The following is a 24834-nucleotide window of genomic DNA, read 5'->3' as shown; positions in this document are numbered from 1 at the left end:
ACTAAACCTCAAAGGAATTCTGAACAACTGCTGATGGCATTTGCTGCAGGGACAGATGAGAAAGCCATTTCAAAACAAACTATTTCAAAATGGATAGGCCTCTGCATTCATTTCTGCTATAAGCACCATGGAAAACCTATCCCACAGGGCATCAGACCCCTTTCAACCAGGGCTGTATCTACCTCTACATCCTTTCTCAGGGGCGTCCCTACTAGAGACATCCTAGAAGCTGCTACCTGACGTTCTGTACATACTTTCACCAAGCATTATCATTTGCCAATTTTCTCTAAATCCAGAGCTGGTTTTGCCACTGCAGACTTGCAAGGCCTTATCGCTGGTCCTAATTCTATTTAAATTCTTCCTCCCAACCTTAGCTTTGGGAATCTACCCAAATGTAATGACTGCAACAGTGAAACACGAATAACATAGTACAGTTGTGTACACTTACCATAAGTGTAGATGTTCGAGTGTATTCAGTGTTGCAGTCCTGGTTACCCTCCCTCTAGCCCCCTTTCTTCTTTTGGCTATACCTCTACTCTCACTTACTATGCTCTAAAAGCTTTTTGGTGTATTTGCTTTTTTGTTGGAGGTATATCCTTGTATTTATAGATTTGATTGCTTCCCATTAGGGGGGCACCTGACATCTCGGGCAAGAAAAACTGATGTAATGGCGACGGCTGCATGTTTTATACGCCTGACGACCTGACATCATGGAAGAAGGGACAGCAACCGACGCAGGACCCAAGACTTTGTTAATCAGGCTGACTGAGGGCTAGTGCAAGCAGATAACCCAAATGTAATGACTGCAACAGTGAATACACTTGAACATCTACATGTATGGTAAGTGTGCACAACTATTTCAGGTATTTGTACTATTTCTTTGTCTCACTTGTACCAGGTGAACAAGGCTGGCATTTTTCTAAGTAGGCAGTATCCAGGTGGTTGCTGATTGCATTGCTTTCTCTTATGAGAACAGTGCAAACCTCTGAAGGAGTCCTAGGAGAGCCCATTGTACATATAGAGCACCCAGAACAGCAACTTTCTTTAGAAATATTTTATTCCAGCATATCTGTCTGGCAGCCACTGGGAAGCCTCAACTTTTCTAAGCATTGCAAACTTGATTTTTAGTCCAGAAGCACTACAGTGTTTAGCACTGCAATCCTGGATGGCAGATCGTAAATGCCCCAGTCTTGGATAAGAAATTGTACTGCAGCAGTTATTCTTCTGACAAGCGATTATGACCTAGGCCGTTCAAGAAATGGCAGGAGGTGGAGACAGTTTTAACAGTGTAAAACATAATAGAACACACAGAAAAACAGAAAAAATATCACAAGAGTATTTTCAAATGAGTTTTACATACTTTTTAGTATTTCAGAGAAGCGAGGCTTGCTTCCTTTGTAGCAGGTGAATATAGCATTTTATAGCACTAGTGTCTGTATTTACATTGGGTGTGCAGGTTATGTATACTTGATACAACACAAATTCAACATTTTATCAGCACACCAAATGCATCTCTACAGATGTGTATGTTTATGAATAGAAGTAGTACGCATGTCCTTTTAACCATGCTTTTGGAAACATCTATATTTATGTTCCTTGTGTAGATGCTGTTTTAGTTTTGATGTAAAGTCCATCAGTGTTGCTTGATTGTCTTCCTTTGTAACTGATTCCAGACAGTGGACAGGTTTTGAAAATTGGAAATGTACTGCAGTTGTGTGAGTATACTTGCCACAAAAGTAGATGTTTGCATTAGAAGAATGTTGTTATAAATGTAAGTTCCATGTACCCCCTCCCCATTTCCTTGTTGCTTTAGGTAGCCAAGAGATGGGAGGAGAGAATGGAATTGTAAACTTTTTAAAGAAAAAAATGTGAGAGCAGGGATCTAGGCATACAGCCCCCCCCCTCCGGCAGCCATTTTCTTCTTGGAGGCAACAGATGTGGTCAGCATCTATGTGTTCTGGCCCTAGAATACCCCTCTGTGGGTCCATAGAAGATCCTGAGGTCTGTAATCTCTAAATCGGTGGAGCAGACTCATTATACATTCAAGAGATTTGTAGGTTGAGGATCAGTGGCATTACTCGCCTTTATTTGGGGTGTAGTCTTTGATAGCCTTTCAAACAAAAAAAGAAAAGAAAAAAATGAAAAATGCCGTTCTGTCTTTTAGCTATGCTATTTGGTCTTTTCTATTGCCCCTAGTGCAGGGGAAATGCAGCTGTGCTGTGGCGATAGCCAAAAGCTCTAGAAGTCAGATGGAAAGGGTGGCCTTTCCTTTTCCGAAGGCTATTGATTCCTACTACAGCACTGATCCTCATATTTGAGCCTCTACTGTTGTAGTGAGCGTACATTTATAACTGTATTTTTCGAATTCAGTTTGACTAGATTTTTAAGAACAACTCAATTTTCTTTGCAACTCTTAACAAAATAAATTTATTATACAATATGCTTACCGAGTGTAGGCTTTAAGGGACACTAGCCAAGCTATGTTAAGCAGAGCTGAAATTGCTTTTGCAGCAGCCTAGTGCTACAGCATGCTTTATGATGCTGCTTTTCTGGTATTGGTTATGGAGAGTTTTGTTTAACGGACACCTGCAAGTACCGCCTCTGTGGTAAGGTAAAGATCATAAGGGAGTGGAGGCTTTGATTTGGAAAACTGCAGCCAGTCTAAAAAACAGATATTGGGAGGTTAGCTAGTAGTATAGATGTGCTAACAACCAAGATGCATTTTTAACTTATACTTTATATTGTGTGACACCATAAGTTGAGGAGTATTCTGCACACTGTGTTAAATTTTGGGGGTTAGGATTGCAGTGCTGGAGGTGACAATTTCCAGACAGTATGGGATTTGCTAAAACAAAATGAGCAGAAAGTAGTAGTTACATCATTTGATTATAAGGTATGTGGAGTAAATGCCTTTTTTTCCTACTTAGTGCAGTTTCTGTTATTAGCAAGTGCATATTATTAGTAGTCGTAAAGGGCTTAAATGTGTGATGTTTATTTGTGTCCTTTTTCACAGATGATGAAGTAGAGGAGAAAAAAGGCAAACTTTATAAGCCTGCAGCCAAATTTGCGGATGTTAAATGTTCTCAGCAGACAGAAAGGCAGCCAGCACTTCTACCAGATCCCAGAAAACCTGTGAGTATTCTGTTTTTATTTACATTTGACTGTATTTATAACTATACAGAAGAAGCTTGAGCCACTTGTGAAAAATATTGATGGTCAAACCCCCTTGCTGAGCAATGTGGGTCATGCAGCAGAATTATTAATCTGACTGACTGAAGTTGGCATATATCCTTAGTATGTAGCTTTTCTTTACATTTTTTCAGAAATAATCGTACTTTATAAAATTGTTACATAACTGAAAAAATTGATGAGATAATTGTTACATTATGTTTCAGAATAAGCCCAGATTCTGATGAAAAGTAAGGATTACATATGTGTTAAACTTGGCAGATTCTACTTAACCAGGAGGTTATTTCTTCCCAGTTTACACGCAAATCGCTTTGTTTTTCCCACATTCTTGAGTTCTTAGTTGTTAACCCTAGTAGCTTCTTCTAGAAGACTATATTTTAATTGTTAAGTTTAATTTTTTTGTGTCTGTGTGTGTGTGGGGGGTGGGGCACTTTTTTGTGTGCTGCCCAGCCCATCTTTTTAGACTGTGTTCTGTTCGTATAATCTTGTTTACTTTTAATGTGTTACTTGCATTTCCTTTAGATACTTAACATTTTTAACATCCCCATTTTTTATGTTGAAGGTTGTAGTTACTAAGGGCAGCTAGAATGTCTGTATGTGACAGTAAAGACAGTACCATGTCTTGCCTTTTACCCACAAGGAAGTAGAGAGGCTAGAGGTCTACAGAACTGTACCTGTTGCTCTAGATGGAGGGCTTAACCAAGTGATCTTCATAGGTGGATGACAGCTTTCTTACTAATGATGCCTTGTGGGTCCTAGCATCCTGCTGTCTTCCTTACTGTTTTGTCACATTGCTTGCTTTTTAGTGTGTGTAATTTTCCGCTAGACACTTTCCACCTTTGCTTCATTTTCTTTCTTCTAGTTGTGTACTTTTAGTTGTACCCTTACTGCATTATTTTGCCTTGCCATCTTTTTAATACTTACTAGTGTTTCACAGACATGTGAAGCCTTGCTTCCTTTTTAAGAGGTTGCCCACTGAGTCTTGAGCAAGCTGTTTGGAAAGCAGCTCCTTCATGATCTTGAACTTTGTTCTTGAATGCCTCCTTAAAGGAGGAAGATCTTAGCCACACTATTCTGAGTCATCCCTTGACCGAGTCTGCAACCCTACCTAGAGCATCTGTTGAGTCAGAGTTGCAGCCTAGATTAGGGGCTGCGCACTTAACTTTGAGGTCTTCAGAGGCTTTTTCTAGAACCTTTATAACCAAATGAGACTTGAACTGGGACAGGAAAGAAACAGTTGAAGACCTTAAATTTCCACTATGATTGAGGAGTAAACTGTCTTGTGATACAGTGTTGGACTGCTTGTCAGGTGCAAGGTGGCAGCAAAGTATTATGGTCTGTGGGACCTGTGCTGGACCAAACACATTGTACAGGAGACAGTAGTAGAATGCATGGATAATTGCTCTACACACACAGGCAAGAGCTTGTAGAGTGGTGAAGAGACAAGAATAAGAGTGCCTCTAGGTTGCTTGGGCAGCATCTTTCATAACTGCCACCAAAGGGGATAACGTAGAGTTCATAAAGGAACACTGGTTCAAAAATACTGGATCAAACCCAGTTGAAGCTGTTACTCTTGAGCCTAGGAGCCTCTCCAGAGGAGGGTCATCTGAAAGGAGGCAGGTGGGAACGTTTATTATCCTTATCCATCTCACAGACTGTGGCTTTGGATCCTCCAGCTTTCCAGGAGACAGAATGTGAAGTAGTCCGCCATTCCTTCCTTAAAATTTTTATTTATTTATTTGTTTAACATTTGTTGACTGGGAAAATCTGACTAGGACAGAGCCTATTTTCAGCGGAGGCCTGGGGAGAAACACTCCAGATGCATGTCTTTGGAATGTGGGAAAAACAGGGCACCTGGAGGAAACCCATGCAAACGCAGGGATGACATGCACAGTAGGCACCACAGTCAAGAATTGAACCGGAGAACCTCTTGCTGTGAGGCAACAACGTTAACCACTGCATCACTATGTTTGTAGTCTATTTTATTGCACAGAAATGAATGTGTGATTGACATCTATTAGATGTTAGCTTGTAACTGGACTTGCAGTCACACTCCAGTCAGAGGTGACATGAAAAAGAAAGGTCTGTGCTGTGCTCGTAGTGGACTTCAGACAGTTCTGTCCAGGGCTGCAGTCCCATCTGAATGGGAGATTTCCTTGTGATCTTGGCGGGTTGAAAGCAGTCAACCAATGTGCTGTTTAATTTTGGAAGAAGTGCAGACTATAACTGTGGATGACACAAACCTAGCCTAGGAGAATGTACAGCTCACATAAAGGTACATGGCATGTGAACAACTCCGAGATACATTACTCATTGTAAGGAGGTTATTGGCCATGATTCTGGTACTGAGATCATTCACAGCAGTCTGACAACCAGTAACTTGGTAACAGATAATAACACAGACGTACATATAATACTATGTCCCTCTGTTCTCATATTGCAGTATTCATAACATAAGGGAGACTCTGCCTAGCTGACCCAAATGTTTGGCCAGTATACCAAAGACTTAAGCTACTGCAAAGGACATGCGACGTTGCACATAGAACAGCCAAGCGTCGGCCATAAATGTAAAAACTTGCACGTACCATCTTCAGAACTTCTCTGCCACCAGTCTGAACGACATCTTCCAGCCATCCGTCTGATTGCCAAAAATGTATCTTCTTTCAGATAAGTGCTCTGTCGGGGAATCTTTTTATGCTTTTTTTACTGCATGCTTGTTAGAGGTTAATGTCATCTAAGAAGGGCAAGTGCCACTGTGTAAGACAGATTCCACACAAAGACAACCAAGACTAGTGTCTTTTTTTGTCTGGGGGTCTGATCATGATTATAAGGCCTGTGCCATTTGTCAGGCGTTCATCTCTAAAACTCTCCACAGTCATCTATGTCTACCCTTAATTTATATCTTGGGAGTCAGAGACTGAAATGACTCGTGCTATATATATGGAAGGTGCTGCTGGTCTATCGGGTGAGCCCATGAAGAAGGTGAAAAAGTTAAGGCCTGAATCTTTGGCTGTACCTCTGATCTCAGATGTTCATAGGTAGATACTAGGCTATCTGCCCTAGGGCATCTACAAGCCTAGCCAGAGTGTATTTGGCTTCCGCCTCCCTATTAGATTAGCCTACTGTGCCTCTGTAAAGTAGGTCACAGAAGGTACCCTTTTAAGATTAGTTTACTGTGCCTCTGTCTAGCAGGGACACAGAAGAGATCCCAGGGGTGAATTTGCGATTTCCCATCCACGCGTCCAGATTTCGCTTGAAGAGGGTCAGTGAGGGGCTTTGTCTGACATGAATTGGGATTCTATTCCAGAGTGAGGGGAGCCTCTGGGAAATGAATCTGTCCCTCCAGCATGTCCTATTTATTTTTGTGCTGAGGTTTAGGTCCCTGGAGCGTGTAGCTCTAAGGGACTTGGATTTTTTGAGGTGGAGCATGTCCATTAATTCTGGGTTTGACATGGCTTTGTACATCAGGCATAGATCGCCTCTGAGTAGGCAGTAAGCAACTGAGTAGAGCTAGAGTTTCTTTAATTGAGCTGTATAGGACATCTGTTTGTAGCCCATGATCCTCTTGGTGAGGTACTTTTGGCGTCTCTCCAGTTGCTGCAGGTGTCGGATAAGGTACAACCCAAAAGGGGCATTGTATTCAATTATGGGCCTGATGAGTGACGAGTAGAGGGGCACAATGACCTCTGTTGATCTAGATGCGAACCCTTTCGTGATAAGGTGGGCTGTATAGAAGGTCTTTCTAACCACTTTGGCAACGTGATTATCAAAGGAGAGATTACTATCTACGTTGGTCTCCAAATCTCTAAGTACTTCTTCCATACTTAATGGATTACCACCTATGTGGTAATTTGTGGGCACCTTGTTTTTCCCAAAGGGGATGACTACGCACTTTTTAGCATTTAGCTTGAGGCCATGGCTCTGGCACCAAGCATCCATCTCTGTGAGACCCTTTTGGAGGATGCTTGTCCCTCTTGAGGCCAGTGAAGGTCTAGAGGTACTTATGGTAGTGGGTCCTCCTCCTTCAGCGGGTACTGATACAGAAGCCGCTGTGAAGGGTTCCTACAAGCACGTAGGCAGAGGTTTTGCAGATGTCCATTTTGGATGGTAAGGGGGAACCACACCTCGCTCCTTCTAATGTTCCTCGCAGTACTTCTCCTGCTCTTTCCATTGAGGTTGTGCCGATCTCCTTTCTGGAGCCCAGGCCTACAGCCGCCCTTTTTTCCTAGCCTAGGGTAGGGCTTCCTCTTAAGAGAAAACAAAAACATGGGTCTCCCAGTCTAGTCTTCCCCAGACTGGCAAGCCTTTTCTCAGGGGATTTTGAATGCCTTCATGGCACATAGACCTTCCACCATGCATCATTCTACCCCAGCATCTCCTATCTCCTATTTCCTCTCCTCTGTCTGCTGAACTTTGAGGCCTCTGGAGTATGCCTCACCTGAAGTGGATGGTGGGGATTCTCCTGCAGAAGATATTTCCACTATCTCCAACATGAGGAACTACTGCAAGAGTGGGAAAACTCACAGGTCTCCGAGGTACAAAGGAGTTATGACTGCTTACAAATTGACACACTTTCTCCTTCAGCCATCCCACTAGTCTTGCCAGTCTTTCAGGATGCCTTTCTAGCAGCATTTAAAAACCTGATTCTCAACCTCCTGCTCCTTAAAGACCAGACAGGTTTTATAAGGTGCCTGAGGACAGTAGTTACCTGTACAAATGTCCCCTTGCAGACCCAGCTGTGATCTGTCTGCTGACAAAACTGCCCAATTACTGCCCTCTATCAGTCTCCTCCCTTCAGATAAGGAGAGTAAAGTGGTGGAGAGAATTGGGAAGAAGGTCAACACCTCTTCCACTCTGGCCTTCATAGTCATTAATTATTAAACACATATATCCATGTGTGTTCTGGCTGTTCTTTCTTGGGTTTCCAAATTACTGAATGAGCTCCCAGACTCTGAAGCAGAAACCCAGCCTTCCTCTGTTTTGGGTCTGTCTTCCCAAGTTACCAGACATTCCATTAAGTGCAGCTATGATGCAGTAGAGGTGTCTGCTAGGTCAGCAGCATCTGGTTCAGTCCTTAGGAGATGTTCTTGGCTGAGGTTGCATCTTTTGGCTGAGGGTTTCAAGGCAAAGATCTTGGATGCACCTTTGGACAACACTGCCCTTTTTGGTTCTAATTCTGAGGCCTCTTCACATCCCTCCAAGAGAGAGGAAAAGAATTTTAGGAGCTTAAACATATTTTTGTCTTCCCAGGTCCTAAATTCCATAGGAACTACCCTTTGAGAACTAATTTTATTAAGAAAAAGACCTGTACACTTTCCCAACAACACAATAAGACCACACGTAGGCAGATGCCTCCTAGGTCTCAGCCATCTTCAGCTCAAAAGACCCCCTTTCCAGACAACCTAGGTAGTCTGCGACTACCTGGCAACTTCCTTAGAAATTCCTCTTTCCCAGTGCCTTTGTCACTCCCTTTCAGTTCGGACAAGCATTACCACAGACAAATGTGTCCTGTCCATTGTTCTAAAAGGATATTACATGACTTAGAAATCCAGTCCTCCCTTTATGGAGATTCACAACCTCTGAAGGACCAGATCCACCTTTTCCCTCAAGTCATTCAAGACTTGCAAGCACTAGGAACCATACAGGAGGTTCCTGCTTTGGAAAGAGGAAAAGGGTTGTAGTTCAGAATGTTCTTAGTTCCCGGGAAAGTTGGCCCTTGGAGACCAATTTTAGAGTTGTCGCAACTCAGTTTATTCCTTCAAGTACCATCCTTCAGGATGCTCACCATACAGACTCTGATGTTCTTCGTGTTTCACTGTTGCAGTCATCACTTGTGGGTTATCCCTGCTGTGGTAGCCCACGGCCGGCCCGAATACCAGAGTCAGTGTTTTTGTGCGCCAGCTGCCGTTGCCTGTAGTCTTGACGTCAGGTTGCCAGTGCTATAAAGCAAGGCAGCCAACATCATTACACCAGTCTTTCTTGCCATGGAGGCCGTGACAGAAGCAGTTCGCATGAGTGCCAGTCGGTGACTACCAGAAGTTGGATTTCAGCAGAAAATGTCTAAAGCTAAGTACCCCGTTGGGAACCGTTTTTTCTTTCTCTACCCGGTGTCGGAAAAAGTTAACAATTGTCTCGCCTGTGGAAAGCAAATCCCACACAGAGACTTTAATTCTTACTGCATCACTTGTTTAGGCCCAGACCACGACATCTCTCATTGCCGGATGTTCTTCGTATTTCACTGTTTGAGTCATCACATTTGGGTTATCTGCCTGCAGGTAGCCCTCAGCTGGCCTGAATACCAGAGTCTTCAGATTTCTGTGTCGGATGCTGTCGCTTCTTCCTTGACTTCAGGTCATCAGGGGTATAAAACATGCAGCTGACGCCATTACATCAGTCTTTCTTGCCGTGCGGTGCCCGAAGCAGAAGCAGTTCGCAAATGCCGGTCGGCCAACTCCTGAAATTTTCGTTTTCGAGTTTCAGACCCAAAGTCTTCAAAAAAGCTAAGTACCCCTTGGGGATCCTTTTTCTTTCTCTAACCGATGTCAGTAAAAGTTAACAATTATCTTACCTGTGGAAAACAAATACCTCATAGAGATTTGCATTCTTACTGCATTCCCTGTTTAGGCCCAGACCACGATGTCCCTCGTTGTTGGTTTTGTGTCTTCTTCAGAGCCCAAACTATTTGTCGTCGGGCTGTTTTTGCAGCTAATTACTTTCGTACTTGTTCTGTGTACTTTGAAATGGCTTTGTCTAGCCATCTGACTACCGATCTTCCGAAAAAAATGTAAGGATAAAGACAGAGACAGACCGCATAGGTCCAAAACTGGTGACGCTTCCGTTAAGCTAGTCGCCAGTTTGCCGGTACTCGGTGAGGAGCTTTCGCAGCCCCTGATACCCGCTGCTTCTGATTCGCAGACCTCTACTGAGACCCATTCGGAGTCTGGTATGCCGCGAGATGCTTCTTCGACTATGGAACCTGTGGATGTCTCTACCTTGGATGGGTCTGGAGCCGCTGTGCAGGCACCGGCTTCTGAGGGTGCATTCAGGCCTACAGACATTCATATTAAACTGACGCCATCGTTTTCATCCAGGCCACAAACTCGCACCACACCTAGAAAACTGACGACCAAACCTCAGGCTCAGGCCCAGGCCCATATGCCTAAAAAACAAATGGTTTGAATGGCTGAAGACCTTATTACTTTAATTAGGGGAAGCTAGCCTTCCCCCTCTAAGAGACCTAGAACTGATTTTGTTTCTGATTCTTCTGATCAGGAATCTGATATTTCTGCTCTTTCTGATTACCAGGATTTGCCCTTATCTACTTATGAGGATTCTGATGCAGAGGATTCCGTTCCCTCTGCTTCCCCTCCAGAAGATTTTTCTTTTGGTGAAACATTGCACACTCTTAGGGAGCATTTCCGCTTGGAAAGCCAGGATTACTCTGACTCCAAAAAGAGACTTGGGGAATTCTTACTCCTACCTCAACACAGGCCTTTAGCTATCCCTCCTGTTCCAGACATTGTAGATGATGCTTTCTTGGAATCTAGCTTTACCCCAGACACTTTACCTCTAGCTCCCAGAAAACCTGACAGGTACTACAGAGTACCTGACTCTCTCAAGTTCCTTTTCAAGAATCCTTCTGCGGATCCAGAGACCATTTCCCAAGGACCAAAAAGCATTAAGGCTACTTCTGCCAAAAATCCTACCCCTTCTGATAGGGATTCTAGAGCCTTGGACATATGGGGTAAGCAGGTATACACTTCTGCTACTTTGGCCATTAGGGCTTTACATTGCCAGTTTCATATGTTAAAGTACCAGCAGCATATTATGGGACTACTTAGACAGAAAATGATGTTGATTCCTGACTGTGCTGAACACAAATAATTCCAACATTTAATGCATTCTGCAGAACAAGTTGGTAAACATACTTTGCAATGTGGTTTTGACTCTTTAGAAGCATCTTGCAGGGCTGCTGTCACTGGGTCTGTACTTAAAAGGCATACTTGGCTTAAGGAACAAAACTTGCCAGATCATGTTAAAGCTAAATTACTGGATACTCCCTTAAACCAAGACCGCCTTTTTGGCAACAAAGCAGAAGTCCTCAAAAGGATGGAGGAAAAAGTTAAATCTATGCAAACTGTTAATGATTTCCTACAAGTACAGCCTCCCAGATTCAGTAGGCATTGGCCTTCAAAGAACTGGTCCTTTCCAGTCCCTCTCAGTTCAAACCCAGGAACAGCAGACCACCTAGGCTCCAGTCTCCAGTCTCAGACTATGCACAGATCTAAGCAGTGGGGGGGCTCCCACCTCCAAAGGAGGGAATAGTAAGCCACCCCCCTACGGAAAAATGGCACAATGACTTAACCTTAAACCTTCCAAGCCCTGCTGTACTACCTGCTCCCTTTGGAGGAAAGCTCGCCCTGCATGCAAAAAACTGGGAACTCATTACCCAGGACAAATGGGTTTTGAACTTAGTTTCCCAAGGATACAGATACTACCAACCCCAAATGGTTGACCAGACATATCCCCAAATCAATGGGCAGAAGCTCAATAGCAGGTTCTCTCTCTCTTCTCAATATCAGGGCTATTCACCCTGTCCCAGCAGAACAAAGAGGACAAGGTTTTTATTCAAGATTTCTGTCTGGTACCCAGAAAAGACAACTCCTGGTGTCCTATCCTGGACCTCTCTATTCCCAACACCTTTCTGGTGGTTCCAAAATTCAAAATGCTAACTCTTCAACAGCTTCTTCCTATGCTAGCCAAGGATGGCCTGGCTGGTAACCCCAGACTTAAAGGAAGCTTACCTGCACATCCCAAAAGAGGATCCTGCAGACAAACCCTATGTTTCAGGACGGGCTCCATGCACTTTCAGTTCTCTGCACTTCCCTTTGGCTTATGTACTGCGCCCAGGGTGTTCATAAAGTGTGTAGCTCCAGCCATTGCATTTTGCAGGCAGAGAAATATTCAAATTTACCCATACTTGGACAATTGTCTGATTCAGGCAGAAAGCCAGGACTTGCTATTACAACACCTGGCATTTGTAAAGAAACTTCTGACCTCACTGGGATACACCATCATTGAAAATAAATCTCACCTAGTACCCTGCCAACAGATTGTATTCCTGGGAGCAAGCTTGAACACAACTTCCCAGATGGCATTCCTCACTCCGGAGAAACAAGTTTATTTGGCAACCGACTTCAAACTATTGGCCACAAAACCCCAGCTATCTGCAAGGAAAATACTGCAAACTCTGGGGTTCATGGCCTCTTGCATTCTACTAATTCCATATGCAAGACTTCATATGAGGAAACTCCAGTGGTATCTAAAAAGCCTATGGTGTCAACATTCTCAGGGCCTGGAAAAGATTTCTATCATTCCTTCTATAAAGACAGAGTTCCTCTGGTGGGAAGATGCCTGCTACCACAACAAGGGACTCCCTTTCACTCTACCCCCTGCTGCCCAAACCCTAACAACAGACGCATAAGACTATGCATGGAGGGCTCACATGGCAGGGCAGTGCATTCAGGGCAATTGGAACCTGAGACAGATGCACCTGCATATCAATCAAAAAGAAATGTTAGCTGTACAGAATGCTTTGACAGCCTTCAAAGACCGTGTTCTTCCAGGACAACTATTGGTAAAGACAGAGACAACACCACAGTTATGTGGTACATAAGCAGGGGGGAAGCCACTCGTACCCTCTTTGCAGACTAGCCATGGCTCTGTGGGGACATGGCCTTGAGCTACCAAGTACACCTACAAGCACAATTCCTGCCAGGCAAACTAAATTCACTGGCAGACAACTTAAGCAGAAATCTCATGGACTCACACGAATGGAAACTAGAACCCAAAATGTTCATCGTGTTTCACTGTTGCAGTTATTACTCTTGGGTTATCCTGCTGGCAGGCTACCCGTAGTCGGCCGGAATTCCAAAGTCTAGGTCCGGCATCGGTTGTTGTCGCCTCTTCCCTGATGTCAGTGCACCAGGGGTATAAAAGAAGCAGCCGACGCCATTTTCTTCTGTCTTTCTTGCCGCGCGGTGCCGGAAGCAAAAACAGTTCGTAAGTGCCGGTCGGCCGACTCCTGAGATTTTCAAATCAGAATTTCAGATCTGAAGTCTTCATTAAAGCTAAGTACCCCGTTGGGGAAACTTTTTTCTTGCTCCAGACCGATGTCAGGAAAAAGTTAACAATTGTATTTCTTGTGGGAAGCAAATACCGCATAAGGATTTTCACTCTTACTGTATTCCTTGCCTAGGCCCTGATCACAACGTTGCTAGTTGTCGGTTTTGTGCTAGATTTAACCAACGCGCTATCAAGCGTCCGTTTGATTTTGCATTTCATTACTTTGGCCGAAGATTTAACTATATAATACCGTCGGATCAGCCGACAACTGCAGTTTACAAAAAATGCAAGGCGAAGGATAGGCATCCGAGGTCCAAAACCGACAACGAAGCCTCTTCTAGCCCAGTCACCGGTTCTCAGTGAGGCGCTTTCGCAGCCCCTGGCGCCCGCTACCTCAGAGCCACAGGCCGCTTCTGACTCCCACATGGAGCCAACTGGGCCTCTGGATGCTCAAGTACTGGACACTCGGAAATCATTCCCTCAGATGGGTCCGGAGCCGCTGAGCAGGCATCGGCTTCTGAGGGTGTCTGCAGACCTACACAACTATATATTAAGCCATTCTCAGCTTCAAAGACTAAAGCAGCATTAAAGACAAAGAAACAAGTACAGCATTCTCCTACTCAGACTACCATGCCTAAAAAACAGATGCTCAAAATGGCCGAAGACCTAATTACTTTGATCAGGGGTTCCCATCCCCTTCCTGATAAGAGGCCTGGGCAAGAGACAGAGTATGATTCTTCTGATCAGGTTTCTATTTCCTCTGATTCCTCCTCCGAACAAGATTACTCCATGCTTCCCTATGAGGATTCTGATGCTGAAGAATCCATTCCTTCAGCCTCTTCTCCTGAGGATTATTCTTTTGGGGAAACCCTGCATACCATGAGGGAACATTTCCACTGGGAGAGCCAAGATTATTCTGAATCTAAGAAAAGGCTCAGAGACTTTCTACTACTTCCTCAGCACAGACCCCTTGCTATTCCACCTGTTCTAGACATTGTGGACTATGTATTCTCAGAGTCCGGCCTATCCCCAGACTCTGTCCCCCCTGCACCTGCTAAGTCAGACAGATACTACAGGGTCCCAGATTCTCATAAATTCCTGTCTAAAAACCCCGCTGCTGTCCCAGAAATTATATCTCAAGGTCCCAAGGGGGTTAAAGCTTCCACTGCAAAAAAACCTGTCCCCTCTGATAAGGGACTCCAGGGCTCTAGACAGATGGGGCAAAAAAGTATACACTTCTGCTACCCTGGCTGTAAGGGCCTTAAATTGTCAGTTTCATATGCTCAAATATCAGCAATATTTAATGTCACTGCTTAATCAGAAAATGTTGACAAATACTGAATGTTCAGAGAACAAGGCATTACAGGAATTATTGCATGCAGCTGAACAAGTGGGAAAGCATACTTTGCAATGTGGTTATGATTCACTGGAGGCCTCCTGCAGGGCCACAGTTACAGGTTCTGTTATTAGAAGGCATGCTTGGTTAAAGGAACAAAATCTGCCTGATCATGTTAAAGCAAAATTATTAGATGCACCATTACAGCATGATACTTTGTTTGGTACTAAAGCAGAAGAGGTGTTGAAAAAAATGGAGGATAAAGCAAAATCCATGCAGACAGTCAAGGATTTCTTACAGGTACAGCCACCCAGATTTAGCAGAAACTGGCCTTCTAAAAATTGGTTCTTTCCAGTGGCAGACAGACCACAGAGAGGCAGATACAGGTGTCCCAGAGGCAGAGGTCAGCCCCAAAGCTCATACAGGCCTAAACAATGGGGTGCTCCTACCTCCAAAAGCGGAGAAGACAAAATCACAACCTTACAGGAAACAGCCCCAATGACTTTCCTCTACCAGGTCCAAGCACTATTCTTTTGGCAGCCCCCTTAGGGGGTAAACTAGGACTTTTTTCATCAAATTGGCAAAGGATTACCCAAGACAAATGGGTCCTGAACATAGTGTCCCAAGGCTACAGGTTCCATTTCCACACTCTACCAAGGTCAAAAGGTATGCCAGACCTGCCACACAGTCAATGGGCAGAGGCAAAAAAACAAATTACAGCCCTCATGGACATGAGGGCCATTCAGCAAGTGCCACAACAAGAGCAGGGGCAAGGATTTTACTCCAAACTTTTCCTAGTACCCAGAAAGGACAAAACCTGGAGACCAATACTGGACCTGTCTATACTAAATACATTTCTGGAAGTTCCAAAATTCAAGATGTTGACTCTACAGCAGCTACTGCCCATGCTGGGCAAAAAGACTTGGCTCGTAACTTTGGACCTAAAAGAGGCATACCTGCATGTCCCAATCAGACAATCTTGCAGAAGATACCTCAGATTCATAGCTGGCTCAATGCATTACCAATTATCTGCACTGCCCTTTGGCTTATCTACTATCAGGGTCTTCACAAAATGCCTGGCACCAGTAATTGCATTTTGCAGACAAAAAGGAATTCAAATATATCCCTACTTGGGCGACTGTCTAATTCAAGCAGAGAACAAAGACACTCTTCGGAAGCATCTGGCGTTTGTAAAAAGATTACTAATTGGCCTAGGGTACGCAGTAAACGAAAAGAAATCAAAACTAGTGCCCTTTCAAGAGATAATATTTCTGGGTGCAAGCCTAAATACAACTGCCCAGATGGCTTATCGCATGCCAGAAAAACAAAAGCAACTGGTTACTTACTTCAAGAATTTGGCAACAAAAACCCACTTATCTGCAAGGAAAATCCTTCAGGCCTTGGGTTTCATGGCATCCTGCATTCTACTAATTACATATGCCAGACTGCATATGAGAAAACTACAATGGTATCTAAAAAATGTTTGGACTCAGCATTGCCACAGCCTGGAGACAGTGATTGCACTCATCCCCTGCCTGCAACAGGAGTTTCAATGGTGGGCAGAAGCCTGTCACCACAACAGGGGTCTGCCATTCAGTTTACCCACAGCCAGACAGACACTGCAACGGATACATCAGATTATGCCTGGGGAGCCCATATAGCAGGAAAATGTATTCAGGGCACTTGGCCTGCAAACCAGATGCATCTTCACATCAATCACAAAGAGATGCTAGCTGTACAAAATGCCCTTACAGCTTTCAAGGACCTACTTCATCCAGGACAATTACTGATAAAGACAGACAACACTACGGTTATGTGGTACATAAACAAGCAGGGAGGTACACATTCCTACCCCCTCTGCAGACAAGCAATGACCTTATGGGACACAGCACTGGCATACCAAGTTCACCTGCAAGCACATTTCCTGCCAGGAAAAACAAATAGTCTGGCAGACGAACTAAGCAGAAACCTCATGGATCCCCATGAATGGAAACTGGATCCACAAGTCTTCAGCATGATAATAAGGAAATGGAGATGCCCAGACATAGATCTATTTGCCTCCCCTCACAACTACCAATTGCAGAAATTTTGCACAAGGATTTATCACAAGCAAACATGGAAAGTGGACGTCCTAACCTTCAGCTGGAAAAATCTAATAGTATATGCTTTTCCCCCACTGCCTCTCCTTCCCAGGGTACTCCTAAAAGTCAGACAAGAGAAGCCAAACATGATACTGATTGCACCAGACTGGCCACGCCAGCACTGGTACCCAATCCTAAAGAGCTTGTCTCAAGGTCCAGCATGGATACTGCCTCAAACTTCTCTCTTGCTGACCCAACAAAACAATCAGATCCTGGACAGCCAACTCAGGACCTTAAATCTGGCTGCATGGCAGATAATGTAGCCTTTCAGAACACTCCTCTTTCAAAAGCTGTTATGGATGTTATCTTGGAGGCCAGAAGGCCCAGTACCAGAAAATCTTATGCAGAAAAATGGAAGAGATTCTGTGCTTGGAACCAGGAACAAGGCATTGACACCTGTGTACCAAATATCCCTCAGATTTTACAATTCCTGACTGAGATGCTAAACAAAGGCCTTTCTTTCTCATCTATTAAGATTCATGCCTCTGCCATTTCAGCCCACTACAATACGGAACCACCTATCTTTTCTCATCCTTTGATAAGGCAGTACCTCAGATGGGCCAAAAACATTAGGCCTCCATGGAGAGCACCAATTCCGACCTGGGACCTCAATTATGTTTTGGAAAAACCCGCACTGCCTCCTTTCGAACCAGCATCAACAGCAGATATAAAATTCTTATCCTGGAAAACAGCTCTGCTCCTAGCAATAACCTCTGCAAGGCGAGTCTCAGAGTTAGAAGCACTCATATCAGTGGAACCTTTCATCATTTTTCATCCAGACAGGGTTTCTCTGAGAACAAACCCTACATTTATGCCTAAGGTGGTGTCCAGTGTGGCCCTCAACCAAACCATTCACTTGCCCACCTTTTATCCTAATCCACAGAACAAGGGTGCGAAAATTCTGCATTCTTTGGACATACACAGGCAGTTACGATTCTACTTGGACAGAACTAAAGCTTTCAGAAAGACTGACCAACTTTTAGTGTCCTATGCTGCAGGAACACAAGGAAAGGCTATCTCAAAACAAACTATTTCTAAATGGATAGGCCATTGTATCCGTTTCTGCTATCTTCAACATGGCAAATCAGTGCCTAAGGACATTAGGCCTCATTCCACCAGAGCAGCAGCCACTTCAGCAGCCTTTCTCAGGGGAGTACCAACCAAATATATCTTAGATGCTGCAACTTGGAGTTCAGTGCACACCTTCACAAAGCACTACCACTTACCTCTTTACTCTAAGTCCAGAGCAGGCTTTGCCACTGCAGTTCTGCAGAGCCTCATAGCCTCTCCTAATCCTATTTAGCCCAGCCACCTTTCCTCAGCTTTGGGATTCTACCCAAGAGTAATGACTGCAACAGTGAAACACGATGAACATAGTACAATTGTGTACCTACCATAAATGTAGATGCTCGAGTGTATTCACTGTTGCAGTCCAGGTTACCCACCCACCATCCCCCTTTTTACTTTGCTGGGACTTTTCTGCACTTCTCTATCCTATACAACCTATTTGGTGTATTTGCTTATGTTATTTTTGTGCATGCATTTTAATTGGCATATTATTTCTCAGCCTTCCAATTTGGGGGCATCTGACATCTGGGGCAAGAAAAACTGAAGAAAATGGCGTCGGCTGCTTCTTTTACACCACTGGCGCACTGATGTCAGGGAAGAGGCGACAACAACCAACGCCGGACCTAGACTTTGGAATTCCGGCCGACTACGGGTAGCCTGCCAGCAGGATAACCCAAGAGTAATGACTGCAACAGTGAATACACTCGAACATCTACATTTATGGTAGGTACACAACTGTACTATATTCAACCTCTTGAGAAACAAATGGGGGACTCCAGAGGTAGACCTGTTTGCCTCCCTTCAGAACTACCAATTGAACAAATTCTGCACAAGAACTCCCCACAGTTAAGCTTGGAAAGTGGATGCCCTGTCCTTTACCTGGGAAAGCCTCTCGGTTTATGCTTTTCACCCTCTGCCTCTCCTCTCGAAGGTTCTACTAAAGATCAAACAGGACAAGCCAAGGACAATACTGATTGCACCAGACTGGCCACGCCAGCACTGGTACCCCCTCTTGCACAGTATGACACTGCTACAACCATGGCACCTGCCTCAGACCCTTCCCTGCTGTCCCAGGAGACAGGCCAGATTCTGCACCCTCAGCTTCAAACCCTGAACCTTGCAGCCTGGCTAATTCCTTGAGCTCTCCCTTAGCATCTCTCAGTAAGCAGGTACTGGATGTCATTCTGGAAGCAAAGAGGCCTAGTACTATAAAATCCTATGCTGAAAAGTGGAAAAGATACTGTTCCTGGAGCCAGGCTCAGGGGATGGGCCCAACAGTGCCCAGCTTACCTCATTTTCTACAGTACTTAACAGAAATGCTCCACAAGGGCCTATCCTTCTCGTCAATTAAAATTAATGCCTCTGCCATTTCAGCACATTATAATACTGAGCCACCCCTCTTCTCTCACCCCTTGCTAAAGCAATTTCTTAGAGGGGCCAAAATTTAAGACCCCCCCCCCCCCCCCCAGGAGAGTTCCCACTCCAGCCTGGGACCTTAACTTTGTATTGGAAAAGCTCACTCTTACCCCCTTTGAGCCAGCTGCTACAGCAGAGTTGAAATTCCTTTCTTGGAAAACAGCCTTCCTTCTAGCCATCACTTCAGCAACTGAATTACAAGCCCTCATGGCAGTGGAACCCTTCATTATCTTCCATGCGGATAGGGTTTTCCTCAGGACTTAATCCTTCCTTTATGCCCAAGGTGGTGTCTTCTGTGACCCTCAATCAGTCCATTCATTTGCCTACTTTTTTCCCTAATCCACAAAACAAAGGGGAACGAATACTGCACTCTCTGGATGTGCACAGACAACTTAGATATTTGGACAGGACTAAGCCTATCAGAAAATCTGAACAGCTGCTAGTTAGCTTTGCTGCAGGGGCAGAAAGGAAGGCCATTTCAAAGCAAACCATTTCCAAATGGATAGCCCATTGCATTCATTTCTGCTACAAGCACCATAGAAAACCTACCCCACAGGGGATAAGATCACATTCCACCAGGGCCACATCTACCTCTGCAGCCTTTCTCAGAGGAGTCCCTACCAGGGACATCCTAGAAGCTGCTACATGGTGCTCTGTACATGCCAAGCATTACAACATGCTTTTTTTTTCTAGATCCAGTGCTGGTTTTGCCACTGCAGTCTTGCAGGGCTTAATAGCTTGCCCTAATTCTCTAACTTTCTCCTCCCTTCCTTAGCTTTGGGAATCAACACAAATGTGATGACTTCAGTAGTGAAACACGAAGAACATAGTAAAGTTGTCTACACTTACCGTAAATGTAGATGTTCTAGTGTATTCACTGTTGCAGTCCTGGTTACCCTCCCTCCAGCCCCCTGACTTCTCTTGGCTGTACCTCTCCTTCTCTCCGCACACAAATTGTTTCAGCAATATCCTTATTTTTGGGGACATGGTAAAATTAAGTATTTATGAGTATTGATTAAAAATTATTCTGGTGTGGTAGCTAAGGGTATATGGGAAGAGGCTAAACAAAAGATTATGCAAAAACTGAGAAAATAGAAGCTTTGTTATATGGATAGTAAGATACAAATAGTCAAAATGTTTTTAGTGCCTTTAGTCTTGCACACAGGTCAGGCATATTTTTATCAACCAGAAGAGAAGTTGTGGATAGCAATTAATAAAGAGCTGAAGGGACTATATCTGGGAGGAGAAGACTGCCAAGTGGGATAAGCTTATTCTTCCAGTAGAACAGGGTGAATTGGAATTACCCAGTTTGAATGGAGTATTTCAGAGCTACATAGTTAAGGCTCCTATACATAGCACAATCAGAAAACTATAATTCAAAGTGGAAAGGGATGATGTTGAAACAGCGTGGAAGCTCAAGAAACGGGGAGAGACTGGGATTTTAGATGCAGGCCTTTAAGGAGAATAACAATAATCATACAGAATATTATATCCATAATGTAGCAGAAAGTATTCTAAGAAGTAAGCCAACATGGGAATGGAGGTAGGAAATTCTGCCGATAGGGATGACTGCAATTAGGGATATAGACAATAGGCAAGAGCGGGCTAGAATTTATTGGAGAAAACTGGCAAAGGAACCAAGGTATTGAGAGCAAATAACTAGAGTGGGAAAAATGATAGAATGGGAAGATGCCAAAAATGTATTTGGACTGCAGGTTAGAGATTGCCTTCCCTATCAAGGATTGATATCAGAGTATATGCAAAGAGAAAGAAATAGGGAGTCCTAAACAAAAGACCAGCACTGATAAAGTTTTCAGTAGAATCAAGAACAGAAGCTGCCATTAAAAAAGGAATAATTACAGCATATAAAATATTGCATGATAACTATGAAAATCAGAGGAGTTTAGAAAGGATTGGGAAGAAAGATTGGATAAGCAATTCACAAAGAAACAATGAGAGGATATATGCATGTCTCCTAAATATGCAACAAAGTCTAGAAGATTTAGGATTTTTGCTTGGAAATGTTTATTACGTAGATATTTTTATACCCCAAGTAGACTCCAGAGAATTCTTCCACCGGTAGATAGCAAATGTTAGAGGTGTGACTGGGAAGAAAAAGATAATTGTGAGCATATTTTCTGAGAGTGCAGTGAGTTTGGTGCCTTTAAGGATTCCCTGTGGGATGCAACTTCAGAGATGCTGGGTGGGCAGATTGGTGTGATGATGGGAGATGATTTTTCTGAGCTGTGATACAGAATCAGAATTGCCTAGACATGGTAAGGCCTTGCTGTGTCTATTTATGGTGGCAGAGATAAAACAACTGGAATTGAGATATTTAGAAAAAGGTAGGAGCAACCTACATAGGAAAAATGGGAATTATGGAAACAGTACATACAGGGGAGGAATGAGGTTTAAAAGAAGGCAGGACCTAAATGAGCTATATAATGTTTGACTGAAAATGACTGGGTAGATTATAAGTGATGTATAATGTTTGCAGCTGGAACTGTTATCATGGTTTGTGATGTAAATTGCTTGCCACTAGATTGTATCGGCGTGGTTTGTTTTCATTTATTAAATGTATGATAAATGTGTGATTGCTTATGTCTTAAGTGATGGTTTAATAAAGATTTTTTTGTTTAAAAAAAGGGTCAGGAATTGAATAACTTAAGATGTTCATCGTGCATACAGCTGCAGTCATTACAGATGGGTTATCCTGCCATCAGGCGGGTCCTCGGTCGGCTGAATTCCAAAGTCTAGGTCTGGCCCGGTTGTCGCCGCTTCTTCCCTGACGCCAGTGCGGCAGGGTATAAAAACAGCCGACATCATTTTCTCCAGTCTTTCTTGCCGCGGTGCCCGGTAAAGCCGCAAGTGCCGGTCGGCCAGCTCCTGAGATTTTCAAATCAGAATTTCAGCCAAGTCTTCTTTAAAGCTGGGGAAACTTTTCTTGCCTCAGACCAATGTCAGACAAAGTTAATAATTGCATTTCTTGTGGGAAGCAAATACCGCATAAGGATTTTCACTCTGTCTGTATACCTTGCTTAGGGCCAGACCACAACGTCTCGGCCTGCTGTTTTTGTGCTAGGTTCAACAAGCGCACTATTAAGCACCGGGCGGAGTTCGCCCTTCATTATTTTGGCAAAAAATTTAATTATATCATGTCGTCGGACACACCGACGCCAGTTTTAAGCAAAACACGCAAAGACAAGGACCGACATCCGAGGTCTGCACTGAGTACTGAGACCACGCTTAGGCCGACTACCGGTTCTCTGGTTCTCAGCGAGGCGCCTACGCAGCCCCTGACTACCGATGAAACTATTTTACCGGTGACTTCAGTACCCGAGGTCGCAGGCTCCTCGGTCTCCATTCCCACTGCAGATACCGACGCCACGCTTGGCGGGGAAACTGAAAATTTAGTGAGGCCTACCATTTCTGAAGGCGTCTTCAGGCCTACCATCTTCTCTATTAAATCCCTCACTAAATCTAAAGCTGCCAAGAAAACTAAAAAACAGGGTCCTCAGACCTCCTCTCAAGGCCCCATGCCTAAAAAAACAGATGCTTAAAATGGCTGAGGATTTGATAACTCTCATCAGGGTTTCTCAACCCCCCTCTGATAAAAGACCCAGACTGGAGGAAGACTACCCTTCCTCAGACCAGGCTTCTATTACCTCAGACCATTCTGATGACCAGGATTACGCCTACTCCCCTTTTGAAGACTCTGATGCTGGGGAGTCTATTCCCTCGGTCTCCCCCCCTGAGGACTACTCTTTTGGGGAAACCCTGCATACATTGAGGGAGCACTTCCACTAGGAAGGCCAAGATTACTCAGATTCCAAGAAAAGGCTCAGGGAATTTTTATTGTTCCCCCAGCATAGGCCCTTGGCGATCCCTCCAGTTTTAGATATCTTGGATGATGTGTACGCAGAAGCCAGTCTTAATCCAGATTCTTTACCTCCAGCCCCTGTTAAACCAGACAGGTATTATTGGGTTCCTGATTCTCACCAGTTCCTTTATAAAAGCCATACTGCTGACCCAGAAACAATTTCACAGGGTCCCAAGGGAATAAAAGCCTCTCCTGCTAAAAACCCTTTACCTTCAGAGAGAGATTCCAGAGCATTAGAAAGGTGGGGGAAAAAGGTGTATACATCTGCCACTTTAACCATGAGGGCATTAAACTGTCAATTTCATATGTTAAAGTACCAACAGTCTTTGTTATCTCAGCTGAAAAGCAAAATGACACAGAACAACCAGATTTGAAAGAGTTGCAGGATTTGTTGCATGGAGCAGAACAAGTGGGTAAACGTACCTTGCAGTGTGGTTTTGATGCTTTAGAGGCCTCATGTAGAGCTACTATCACGGGGTCTGTCATACGTAGACATGCTTGGCTCAAAGAGCAAACCTTACCAGATCATGTCAAAGCAAAGCTATTAGATGCACCACTTCAAAAAGATGTATTGTTTGGTGTTAAGGCTGAGGAGGTACTAAAGAAAATGGAGGAAAAAGCGAAATCTATGCAAACAGTGAAAGATTTCTTGCAGGTGCAACCTCCACACTTCAGCAGAAACTGGCCTTCAAAAAATTGGTCCTTTCCAGCCACGGACAGACCTCAAAGGGGCAGATACAGACGCCCAAGGGGTAGAGGGCAACCTCAAGGATCTTACAGAGCTAGACAGTGGCAAGCACCAACCCCAAGAGGTGGAGAAGATAGATCACAGTCATTTAGAAAACAGACACAATGACTTCCCCCTATGCCTGTCAAACAAAGCTATAATGGCAGCACCTTTGGGCAGAAAACTGGCATTATTTTCAAAAAACTGGCACATTGTTACAAAAGACAAATGGATTCTGGACATTATAGACTAAGGCTACAGGTTCCACTTTCACACCCTTCCAAAAATGAGAGGCTTGCCAAACCTGCCACAAAATCAATGGGCAGAGGAACAAAGACAAATTTCCTCTCTCATGGATATGAAAGCAATTCAAGAGGTACCTGCAAAAGAACAAGGTCAAGGTTTTTATTCCAGACTATTTCTGGTACCAAGGAAGGACAAAGATTGGAGACCCATCTTAGACCTATCCATCCTAAACACATATCTACAGGTGCCAAAATTCAAGATGCTCACATTACAGCAGCTTCTTCCCATGCTGGGCAAGGAGTCTTGGCTGGTAACGTTGGACCTCAAGGAGGCATACCTGCATGTCCCTATCAGACAAGATTGCAGAAGATACCTCAGATTTCTTGCAGGTTCAACCCATTAACAATTCTCTGCATTGCCCTTTGGCTTATCCACTGCACCCAGAGTTTACGAAATGCCTGGCATCAGTAATTGCCTTCTGCAGACAACAAGGAATACAAATCTACCCATATCTGGACGACTGCCTGATCCAAGCGGACAGCAAGGACATTCTATTGCAGCATCTGGCGTTTGTAATAAAACTGTTAAACTACCTGGGATACAGAGTGAACAAAAAGAAATCAAAACTAATACCTTCTCAACAGATAATTTTCCTGGGTGCCAGCTTAAATACAACCACCCAGATGGCCTACCTCACGCCAGACAA

The 24834-nt window shown here is 44.0% G+C and overlaps 1 protein-coding gene across 3 annotated transcripts in view; it reads left to right on the top strand.

The window, feature by feature from the left end:
* LOC122801567 (U2 snRNP associated SURP domain containing) overlaps positions 1-24834 on the top strand; it is a 2423494-nt gene that overhangs the window by 800602 nt on the left and 1598058 nt on the right. For all 3 annotated transcript variants that reach the window (XM_044071008.1, XM_044071006.1, XM_044071007.1), the window contains one exon: positions 3014-3132. In XM_044071008.1, the coding sequence (XP_043926943.1) occupies positions 3014-3132 (119 nt within the window). The remainder of the gene's footprint in view (positions 1-3013; positions 3133-24834) is intronic.

Source organism: Protopterus annectens, chromosome 5.part0 (genome assembly GCF_019279795.1).
Source record: "Protopterus annectens isolate FY-2018-M chromosome 5.part0, PAN1.0, whole genome shotgun sequence".
In the NCBI taxonomy this organism is placed as follows: Eukaryota; Metazoa; Chordata; order Ceratodontiformes; family Protopteridae; genus Protopterus; species Protopterus annectens.
Note: the sequence above shows the minus strand (reverse complement) of the source record. Positions and strands in the feature narration are given on the sequence as shown.